The sequence below is a fragment of the Camellia sinensis genome, chromosome 2 (genome assembly GCF_055761805.1).
Source record: "Camellia sinensis isolate YWXY chromosome 2, ASM5576180v1, whole genome shotgun sequence".
Taxonomy (NCBI): Eukaryota; Viridiplantae; Streptophyta; class Magnoliopsida; order Ericales; family Theaceae; genus Camellia; species Camellia sinensis.
Window position 1 is genome coordinate 60,886,764 of NC_138962.1, and position 12,264 is coordinate 60,899,027.

Below are 12,264 nucleotides of genomic sequence, written 5' to 3' on the forward strand. Positions count from 1 at the left end.
GTTTGAGATGATCTAAATAAGTGTACTTTTTGTTTTTTTACGAAAAGATGTACAGAAAAAATAGAGAGGTGATGTGATGAAAAAAAGATAAAAAGATGGATTATATTGAGAATGCCAAACTTGGCCTTAGTGTACAAATAACTATAATTTATCTCATATTTTTAATTTTTATATATTTTTCCAGAAATGATTGAATCAACTTAGAGAGTGAGAGTTGAATTTTGGTTGTGCAGTTGAAATTTAAACCCATTTTCCATATTGCAGCCATTGTATTCTAGTGAATTAGGACAACCTAATTAATTGTGCATATATATACAATCCAGACTATTCTAAAGCACTCATTTGTCGCCCTACTACATGTGAGGATCGATATGTACACAAAAAATAAAGCTACTGCCAAAATCATATTGATGGCATTGTGGACATCACCACTAGCAAAAAAAGGAAAAAAGAAAAAAACACGGCATTTCAGTATTGATATTGTTGGCCTTTAAAAGACAGAAGTCACCCTCTTAAATGCAATTATCACTGAAAATAAAAGTTTGTCAAAAAAGATAGAAAAAATTTGAATCATTTCATTACAAAGATTTAAAAATATAAAATTGTAGCATAGACTCATCTGGACATTTAAATGATCTCAAACTTCTAGGACATTGTCCAAACTACTAATCCCTCCATTCCACATGCTCTAGGTAATTACTGACTAAACCCTATAATTTCAAGGACTTAGTTCCAAGACATGTCCTAGTGTCCTTTAGGTTACCTACACTTTAGGTTGCAATTGTATTTTCAAATGAATAAATAGAATGGAGTCATATGCAATGAGATAGTTATAAACTTTCGCTGAATGCAGCACTAAAGCTCCAGATGTATACAGACATGTATTAGTTACCAAAATACATTGAACAAAACAATTGATAGATTTCAGGCAAACAACAATAACAAGTTTATTAGCAAACATTTGGGAATCAATTCCATTAGCTGTGCTTTGGAGTCTATGGATTGCAAGAAATGACAAGATATTTAACTCTAAAGCTCCTATCTGGGAAAATATTGTGGAGAGCATCAAAATTAAAGTGGCCTCTTGGGTGAAGTTTTCTAGTTACTTACCTAAATTTGCTATCCATGATTTTCTATATTGTTTGGAAGGGTTGAAGGGTCATAATTTGAAGGCTTTGGCTGGTTGATGTTACTTACCTAAATTTGCTATCCATGATTTTCTATATTGTTTGGAAGGGTTGAAGGGTCATAATTTGAAGGCTTTGGCTGGTTGATGGGTTTGTAGTTTTTTATGTTTTTTTTCTTTCTTCAGTTTGGTTGTTCTCTCTTCAACCACTTGTATTGGCCTTGGCTTGCATATGATTGGGCTCATTTATAGGTGCCAACATAGTTGGAATGTATTCTTGAGCTATGATGCAATTCAGTCAAGTGCCTTCTCTCCTTTCTCATTATCAATAAAACTTTTTCTTTGCTGATCAAAAAAAAGTTTATTAGCAAACAACCCTCAACAATAATTATTGTCACTGTCGCATCCAAACAAGACATTAAAACAAATACAGTATCAAAGACATTACAGCAAATAAAGCATCACATCCCAATCTATCCAAAGACATAAAAACAAGCAGAAATTAATACAAGAAAGAAATTAACCAACAAGCTATATATGAAGCTTAATCTGATTGGTTTTGCTTGAAGATGATTTATTGGTATTTACAGCCACCAGTAGCAACAATTCCCCAGCTTAAGCTCCTTAACACCATCGGATTGTCCCAATCTCCCACCAAAAGGGTCTTCATGAAGCTGTCATAACCTGTCACTCACCGGACAAATGGCAAAGATGACAAACAGCATCAGAATCAATTAAATTAATTAGCTAATTGTCGTGTTTTAGATGTGTAGTGACCCTAAATTCATTCACTATGCTTGTAATAGTAAGCCTAGTGAAAAAATAAAAACAAAAATTTGGATCCATTTGCTGCCCATGGAAGTAATTTGTTATCAGGCTCTAACCATATAGGTGAGGGTTCAATTAGCTAAGGGAATCAAGCACGGGTTGTTTATTTAATTAAGCATGTGCTGTTATTGCAATCTAATGTTACCCAAAAGGGTGCTAAAAAGAAGCAAAATGTATACATAATTGATGATCTATCCCAATTTAACTTGAAATAGAGGTGATAATAAGACTGATCACAATGCAAGTAGGAGAATTTGCTTAGTTTGGTATAATAAATGCTTTTAGAGGAAAAGAAAATATCCACTATATTTCTTAAATGAAAAAGGTATGAGACATTACCTAGCTATTAAAAATGCAGTGTGAGTAGATGTGTCTAGCTAATTCATCCATCAAATCTTCACCCCTTCCAAGTTCCTCAAAAGTTATCCAAACACTGCTGCTTGACTCTGATTCATGCCACTTTAATGATTCCCACCATTCCTTCTCTCCTCTGATCTTCAAATCTTTGATAGCAGGCGCTTTGTTAACATAAAGAGTTTCAAGCTTTGGACAATTATAAACAATCAGACTTTTCAACATAGGACTGATACTTGTAACATCTGAAATGCTAACCAATTCTGGTAGGTCCAGAAGCGATATACTCTTCAACGATTGGAGAACATAACCATGTTTCAAGTCTGAAGATTCTTGACTTACTAGGCTTTTGATTTTGCAGCAGTCTTCAACTATAAGCTCTTCCAATCGCCTCAGATTACCAAGCAAATTGGGTGTGAAAATGGTAGTCAAATTAGGGCACGTGTGCAATGCCAAAACCCTCAGATTGGATAGAGAACCCCCATCAATTGGACCTTTCCAAATACTTTGTAAATTCCACATATAATGAATACCCAAGTACTTCAGGTAGCTGAATACAGGTATATTACCAACACCCAACGGATATTCATAATCTCCATCAATAATAGTTTGAAGTTCATTACATTCCACCAGCAAGCAAAATATGAGGGTTGCCATGTTTTCATTCCCGAAATCAGAAAGCATCTTCACTGTCCAGTGGCGGTCTAGGAAGAAACATTTGGCATGGTTGAGTACCTCGGTAATCTCAGTTGGTATGCCTTCACCATTTATATACTCAAGGCATGTCATCATTTTCTGTTGTTTCTTGAATATCTCTTCAACTTCATGGTGTAGACGGGATATGATGCGTTGTCGATGAAAGCCAACCGTGAATCTAAAATAAGACAAATATCGATATCTCTGGCTAAGTTGTTGCAACAATTCAGCTGATGGTAAATACAACTCAAAGCGTATCAACCATTTTAAGCTACTTAGTTCATTCAGGATTACCTTCACATCAGCATCCCACCACTCATCATCTCGATTCACATCAATGCTTAATTCCTGCAATCTATTGAGTTTTGACAACACCCCAGTAGGGATTGTTGTGTCCATCTGCTTAGTTTCCTTGCAGCGATTTGCATGTTGACAGAAAGAGACCTTGAAGCATCTCAAATTGATTAGTTTTCCAATTTCCTCGGGTAGATACATTATTGCAGTTCCTTCAAGATCAAATTCCTCAAGATTCTCAAGTGCTCCGATATGGGGCGGTAGTTCCATGAGAAGTTCACAACCTCTCAAAAAGAATTTTTGAAGTGATTTCAAATTGGAAATGGAAGGTGGCAAAGACTTTATGCTAGTATAAGACAAATCTAGATGTGTTAGGCGAGGCATGTCTTGAAAGAATAGTTGAGGAATTTCCATCAGATCATAGTTGTTATGTAACAACAATTTTTGGAGAAATGAGCACTCGGGTTTCTCCGGTAGCTCAGATAATTTATTATTCATCAACTCAATCTCCTCGGAATAAAACCAATCTTCAACATGTGGTGTTTCAGTCAATCCTAATCCCCCTAGGCAATGACCAACTTTAAAACTTGTCATGACAGATCGAGTTTCTTCATGCATTTGGACAAAACCATTGTCAAAATTCTCTAGCAAGAAGGAATTGATGAGTTCTTGAAGAATAACTTTTCCGTTTTCCTCTGTTTCTACTAAACCATACTCTATCCAAGATGATACTAATAAATCTGTTGTTCTCCCTTCTGGGCAAGCTTTGCAGTTTTGAATGCAATGTTTTGTTATACAGTCCTTCAGATCCCAAACGAATTTTAACACAGGAAACATGACTTGGCTCATTCCATATTCCAGGTAGGAGGATTGTGATACTACTAATTGGTTGAGTGCAAGTTTCCACACACTAATATCAGTCACACCTTTCAAGGCCCTCGCAAGAAGAACAATGGCAAGCAGATGGCCGTGGCACTCTTTCACTAACTGGGCGGCCATTTGTTGGATGACAGAGGAAGAATGAACAAGTGATGGGCCCACATTTCTACAGAATAATTTCCAGGGTAACAGATGATCCTCCATTCTGATCTCCAAATCCAAATCCATTATCTCACGGACTTTTTGCGATTGAGTTGTAAGCACTAGGAATCCACAGTGAGGGATTTTTAAGTCATGTAGGTCTATCTGCCCATCAATGCAATCCACAAGCAGCAAGAAGTTGTCAGGCAAATATTGGTCTAGCGATTCCGCCGAAGTTTGATCAGTTTTACGAGATCTTAATCTGCCAGTCTGTGTTGCGATGTTCTGCCTAACCTCTTCGATGCTGTGATGTCGTGAGACAGAGATGCAGAGGACAATACTGCCCTTGTATATGACCATTCGCATATCCTTTAATGCGCTTGCTACTTTCTCCCCTCCGAGCCCTGAAATCCCAATCTTTCGAATTATCCCATCTTCAATACAATTTAAAACTTGGCGAACAGCAGAATCGATAGCTATTTCCAAAAGTTCATCTCCGCTAGTTTCAGGCGTTAGCCCACCCTCTGTTTTGTGTGTCAAGTTCTCCTCATATGACTTCATAATATCATCTTCTTGGCGTTTAAAAGTCCAATTAGCAGAACCTTCACGGGAAAAGCTTTTCTGTGTCAAACTCTCATCTAAGCTCATAATATCATCTTCTTCTTGAGGTATAAAAGCCCAAATTCCTGAATCTCCATGGACCGAGTTTCTTTTAACATCTTGAAATATCTCCTCAATGCTGTCTTTGACAGTATTAATGCGTTTTTGAACATGAAATTTTTCACGTTTGACATGATTGTTATTTGATACCAAAGCTTTTAGATCTCTTAGTTGTCGTGGTAATTGATCGAATTTCGGGCAAAAGCCAAATGATTGTGGTGATTGATCGAATTTCAGGGGAAAGTCAAATGATTGTGGTCGGTATAGCCAGACATGATGAGCTGATTCTGATTGGTATGACCGGAGAAGATGAATTAAGTCAAGCTTCCTTGTCAAAGCCTCAATTTTTTGTATCATCCCTACGCATTCTTCCTTGTCCGGAGAAGATGAAGTAAGTCCTTCTTCCTTGTCAAAGACTTGCTTTGACGCAGACGAAGGTGAGGCTTTTTTCTTCTCGTCCGATTCCATTCCAGATGACGCAACTTTCTTTATTGCTTCGAAATGAATATCGTGCTCTTCCTTGTCTATGGATAATCCTACGCTACTTCTTCTGACTGACAAGAGGAGAGATCCTCTTTGGACAACTTTTTAGTTGACTTCTTCCTTGGGCGAGTCTGATTAATGTGTGCGTGCCGCCTTTCTGCTCCATCTCCACCCAAATTAACCTTTAAAACTACAAAAGACATTGATGAAAATCAATATTAATTGATTGTTGGTTTTGAAAATTTACAAATACATTTTGAGTTTAATCTACTGTCTCATTTCTACAAGTGTTTTATTCGGTGGACTGATTAATCCTAATATCCTTATCAAACATCCTTATCAAATTAGTTAAATTTTTATTATATTTTATTTTAAAATTATATTTTCGAGGAGAAATTATATAATAATAAAAAAATCATCCTAAAGTTTAATTATTTTAACAAATTAACCTCTAAGTTTTTAATTATCAATTTAAACTCCACACTTTTGATTTATTATCAATCTAAACCACACTGATGCATATTGTCACACATATTGGCAAGTCATACTTTCTATTTTTTATAAAAATTTGCTACCAAATATCTTTCATTTACATTTTTACTAAATTTATATTTTTAAATTTATTTGTCGAGATCTATTAATCAAGGCTTATAATTAATATAAAATTATATAAAGATGGGAAAAAAATTATGCATAGACCTCGTTTAGAAACTTAATCTTTTAGGTTAAAAATGTCAAAAAAAAACTTTAAAAAGAAAAAGACCAATCATTAAAAAAGTTAGAAAAAAAATATCAAAAATTTAAAAAATACTAAAAAAAGTAAGTTATACATACTATTAATTCACTTTTTTTTCATACAACAAAAAAATATTTAGTCTGACATCCTTCTTTAACTTTTAATAACCAAAGAGATTAACAATATTTTCTTTTGTAATCTAAGGTTCATTACCCACACCCATATATCATACCCACTATCTCATTCTCTCTCCTCTCAACTTCCCCTCTTTTCCTCTTCCTTGCCGTAACCTCCTTCTTTGCCATCGTGACTGCCGCGATCGCCATCACTGCCAGAGCAACCGGCAACGACAACAACAAGAACAGAGCAATTCACTACCCTCGGAACAGGTTTATTACTCCTGTGAAAACTCATTATCATCATCATAATCATAGTATGTATGCTTCTCTAAATCCCCATTATTTCCTTATCAATCTCTGAACTGTGTGTTGTTTACTTACTATTAATCTCTCTCTCTCTCTCTTGGAAGGAAGTAAATGCAAATTGAATAGGAGGGGCTTTGTATATATATATATATATATATATTTGTTCATATGAGTTTGTTATTATACTCAATTTGACTACTCCAGTGGACAAACTGAGATTCAATCACAAATTTGAGTAAGAGCATTTTCAATCCTCAATTTTTTTTTGTGTATGTGTTTATTGAAGGTTGCCTGAAGTTTCTCTTAAAATTTATCTTGTCTGAAATTTCTCTTTGGAGAGTTTAAATTTCTCTGTGAAAAGACACAATTTTCTCTGGTTGGGTTAAAACACAGAGAAAACTATGAGTTGGTTAAAACACAGAGAAAATTGTGAGCAAATCACAAAGAAATTTGTGAGCAACTCAGAGAAAATTCAACCCAAAAAAATTTCAAAACATAGAGAAAATTAGAGAAATTTCAAACTAGAAAATTTTGTTTGTGTTTTGAAATTTCTCTGAATTAAAATTTTTCTGAAAAAATGTTGAGAGATCCCAACCATTATAAAAATATTACATGTCTTTTATCCTATAAAATCTTAATATCAGGGAGTTTAAAAAAAATTTCCCAAAATAGAATCTCAAACTACCTCATTAACATGAATTTCTCCACTTACATTATTAATCTATGTTATTCACTTCTTAAAAGGTTATTACATTTTCTAGTCTTGATTATTCTATTGAGAGCTATTTCATTTGTTTTTAATCTTAAAAATTTCCCTAGACAAATTCTTCTTATTTTTCAATTGATTTTTACATTAAAAATTTGAAAATGAGAAATTCTCTGTTTGGTCAAATTACGAAATTTCTCAATTGTGTGAAATTGAGAAAATAAAACTTTTAAAATTTTTAAAATTATGTTAGTTTGTATATATATATATAAAATTTGAAACTTAGAAAACAATGAAACTTCTAAAATTTTAAAATTTATGTTCATGAAAGAGAGAGATCTCTCATTTATTTTAATTTTTAATTGTCTGTTCCTTGAATAATTAAAAACTACGAGAAATTCTTTTTTTGGTGAGTTGAGAACTTTCTCAGTTTTACAGTGAAATTTCTCAGTTTTAAATTGATATTTATCCCTTTTGAGATATTAATTCACAATTTTGAGTTAAAAATTTTGATTTTCACAAAATTGAGAGAAACTGGGAAAGTTTCTTACAAATAATGGATCATAATCATTAGTACTTTCAGATATAACTAAATATTACAATAGGATGTAAATAACTTTAATTTGATAATTTGTTGGTTTTAACACTACAATTACTCATAATCAATCACAAGCCTTTCAGTGTGGTAGGATGTTGGTGAGTGTGGGGCTCAAGAATTTGATTTGTAATTTTTTTTTTTTAAAAAAATAAAAATTATGAGGTTGAGAGACTGGTTGTAAGGATGTGATTGCAGTAGTAGGAGAGTTTGCACTCTTTGAATCTCTTTCAATCATCCTTCTTTCTTGTACCTTTAATTTTCATGGTTTCAATGAGCTTTTTACTTTGAAGATCAAAAAAATAAAAAAATAAAAAAATCACTATAATAGTTCATAACTAATACTAATTTGGATCACAATGATTGTAACACTTCGTATTCCTTGGACTAGTGAGATTGCTCTTGACACTACTACCATCACCTTCATCACCATTGTCATTATTGTCATAAACACTACCATCATTTACTACCACTACCACCACCACCACCACCACCACCACTACCATGCCACTACTAATACTACTACCCACTACTACTACCAGTACCATTACCATTACCACCACCACCACTACCACCACCATCATCACAATATAAAAATTAAAATATATAATTAAAAAATAATAAATTTTGAATTTGATTTTATATATATCAAACAACTTATTTTTAATTTGGCACTTAAATTTTTATCAAATAACTTTTCAACTTAAAAAAATTCAATATTCAGTTTTCAATACTTAATTTTCAGTGTTCAGTTTTTAGTTTTCAACTTATCAAAAGGTACCTTAGTATATCTACAATTTGAGGTATATATGTGGTATTTTGTTAATTATATAGATGTATGAGATGATTTTGCTATATAGAATGGGTTTGATAAACAAAAGGGCTTATACCTAATGTTTTTGGGAAAGATTATAAATGTTTATTGTTGATTATTGTTGTTGATGATGAATATTGGCTCTTTAAGTGCAAAGGAAAGGAAAACTCCAGTTTTTCCAAAAACCCTAGTTTTGACCAAATTGGCTCTTAAACTTGAAATTTTGGTGAATGATTATGACAATGGTGTTGAGACATGAGGTTTTGAACTTTCTTGGATATTTGTATTGAGATTAATAAATGTTGAGATTCTAGAAATGTTGAGATTGGAGAAATCCTTGTGTTGTTGATATTATTAAATGTTGTTATGAATTAAACAAACCTTAGGGAAATTGGATTTGAAAACTCATGCATCATGTGTAACATAATTTTTCTCGTGATCCTACAATTTTGTGGATGTTTGGAAAGTGTCGGAAGGGGGTAAATAGCGTATGAGTTCGGGTAGTTGAGTAAGGTCTTTGGTAATGGGTTGTGTGTTGTAGTTGGTACCCTGTACGAGGAGTCAAGGTACCCAATTGCCTTGTCTTGAGCATATCGCTGGACGAATGTAGGAAAATGTTTTTGGGTGTCCACGAGCCTACTGTTTTTAGAGTTGGCAAATATGGAAAGGAAAGGTTTTGGGTTCCCATCGCCTCGCCGCTTTTAGAGTCAATAAATGTGGAAATATTTTTAGTATATAAATCTATATATGTATGTATGGTTTGCGGCTCTTGCTTAGGACGTCATAGTGTATTTACCACCTTATGGTTGTGAATGAGATTTTGAATGGAAATCATGCATTGAGCATTTTTGGTTTTAAAAGAAAAAAATATAGATTTTGTAACAAGTGCATGGCATGATCATATGCATCTTGATTATTTATATACTCTATTAAATGTATTCTTACTGTGCATTAGCTCCCCCCCCCCCCCTCTCACTAACAACATTTCACGAAATGATGGTTTGATTTCGCCAAAGTGACTTGGCGATTGATGTGTTTTGACTGGAGCACGAAGGGTCACTGGATGTTATTTGTTGAAGCTTCGAAGCTATTTTGTGGTTTGGAACTGAATGCCTATTTTTGAACAATCAAGGACTATCCTTGAAAATGTGTACGCCTTTAGGGCGCTTTATTTTTGTATTTTTTTATCCTCTGAATTGTTATCATTCATAATTGTATGTTAACAAACAATGATGTTTATTTCACTTGGAATAGTACCATGATAATGAGATTATTTTGGGTAAAAGATTTTGTTCTTTAATGGTATTCATTGGAATCGTTGGAAAATATTTAATAGATTTAATTATAAACTGGATGATAATTTTTGGGGCGTTACAACTTGGTATCAAAACTAACTAGGTTTGAATACCTTGAGCTCGCGGGATGTGGCTTTTGCCACAATGGGTTTATCATGCTAGGATGAGACATTAGTTGTCTTGCATGTTTATGTGTTTATGTGGCTATGTGGGTATGGAATTAAGCTTTTTGGATATGACTAGCGCCCATTGCATTGATCGAAATCCTTTTAAAAGGATACTTGATCAATGCTTTTTCCATTTGGAAGTCTTTGAGCGTCGTGGGACTAGTTGATATCTTAGGAGAGTGATCTGTATGTGCTTTACGTATGCTTACGTGGTTTGCCTTATGTGTAGATATATCTATAGGTTTATGTTTAACTCGTGTGTGACATATGGGAACTCGTGTAGAGTATTAAACTGTGAGTTAATTTTGTCTCTACTTTGAGGATGTCTCTAAGAAAAAGGGGTAGGATAGGCTAATAGGGCTGAACAGATGGATCAAGATGATTTAGAATTGGTATTGGATCATAAGGTAATTAGTTTTGTAGAATTGTGTGTGTAAGTGTGACCTTCAAATGGTGGGGACTATGATGCATAGTAAATGGTTTGTCATTATAAGTAGTGGCTATTTCTGAAATCTTATATTAAATTGGAAAGGTGAGCTAGGTGTAGTAGTATAGTTGATTGAGATTTTAATGATAAATGGGGTGACTTAAAGTAAAATGTTTTAGAGTGATAAGGTCAGAATAAGTAAAAATAGTTCAAAATTGCTTTGGGATGGACGAAGTTAATTGTGGTTGGATTGCTCTAATTGTTGATTGACTATTTGTGAGGATTGTGTTGGGTCTTAGGCCAATTATCTTGGCATATATTTAGAAATGGGTGTGTTCTTAACATGATAGAAATTGTAGAGTGTAGTAAGAGATGCGTTTTCTATAGAGTTTATCTAGTTTAGAATCTTGTAACAAGTTCTTGGTGAACGAAGTAGATAAAGAATTTTTGGATGAGATTGAATTTGATTTAAGTTGCACTGATTGGTTAAATTTCTAGTGATGGAAATGGTGACCTATGAATTTGTGTTATGAGTATTGAAGGTCAGGATAAGTAGGCTAATTTTGAATGCTTTTGGGACTAGTAGGGTCAATTGTTTCGGAGTTGTTTGTTGATGTGTTTGAGTGTAATAGATGGACGTTTACAAAGATGACAAGGAATTGTGTTAACAAATTAGTGTCCTTAGAGAAACTGTTTTTGGATGAATTTGTGAGAATGTTATGATTCAATAGAGATTGTGACTAGTTGTTTTGGGTTAGTTGATGCGACTATAATTTGAACATTTACATGGAAATTTATGGTGGATTCACCAAGAGCAGTTAATGTTAATTTTTAAAGTTACCCTTGGCTAGAAATTGCAAATTGTGAAGACCGGGGGTATACATGAGTATTTTGAGTTAAGTTTGGCGTATGTAATGACAATGTGTTTTATGGAATTGAAATGGGGATTAATTTTGTATCCCTAGTCCTTTAGCTATAAGATAGTATTCTTGTTGTAAAGGTTATGAATCCCTTGTATTAATCCGTGGTCTCATTATTGGTGTGGTGAGAATTTGTGTTGTTGGTAAGCTGATTTCGTAGTATTGGTATTGGGTTCAAATTGAGTGCATTTGATCTTGAGTGGTTAGTGGTGGTCCCAATTAAGGGGTATTTAGTTTTACTTGATAAATGATGATTTCTTATTTAATTTTATTCCATTGTATATTGTGGTGATATTATTTTGGATAAATTACACTTTGCACCCGTGCACTTTGTACCAAATCTCAGTTTGACCCATATACATGAAATCATGACAATCAACCCCCTACATTTCTGGTCAAATCCCACTTTGATCCCTCCACATGAGATCATGACAGTCAACCCCCTGCACTTTTACTCAAATCTCACTTTAGTCCTACACGAGTGTTAATGTTCGTCTTCTGTTACTTTATTTTTAAATCTTTAACAAAATTCAGTCATGTGACAAAAATGTGACTACGAAATGAGGATAAGAGAGAAAAATTATCCATGTTTCCCATCAATACACTTTGTCCTACGTGATAAGCACATAAGAGTTATATGATACACAATAAATATATATATATATATATATGTTTGTATGGTAAAATTGGGATGAAAATGCAAGAAAGTAGAGTTTTT

General features: G+C 33.7%; 1 protein-coding gene across 5 annotated transcripts in view; it reads right to left on the bottom strand.

Annotated features, from left to right (window-relative positions):
• Window positions 1-1,448: 1,448 nt before the first annotated feature.
• The window catches only part of LOC145820063 (putative disease resistance protein At4g27220), a 42,786-nt gene continuing 31,970 nt past the window's right edge, over window positions 1,449-12,264 (bottom strand). For 4 of the 5 annotated variants that reach the window (XM_082914556.1, XM_082914559.1, XM_082914555.1 and 1 more), the window contains 2 exons: window positions 2,294-5,651; window positions 1,449-1,810 (listed from right to left, as the gene is read on the bottom strand). In XM_082914556.1, the coding sequence (XP_082770682.1) occupies window positions 2,294-5,446 (3,153 nt within the window). In that variant the 5' untranslated portion in view covers window positions 5,447-5,651 and the 3' untranslated portion in view covers window positions 1,449-1,810. Of the gene's footprint in view, window positions 1,811-2,293; window positions 5,652-12,264 lie in introns of those variants that run through there. The other variant, XM_082914560.1, reaches the window with a different exon arrangement.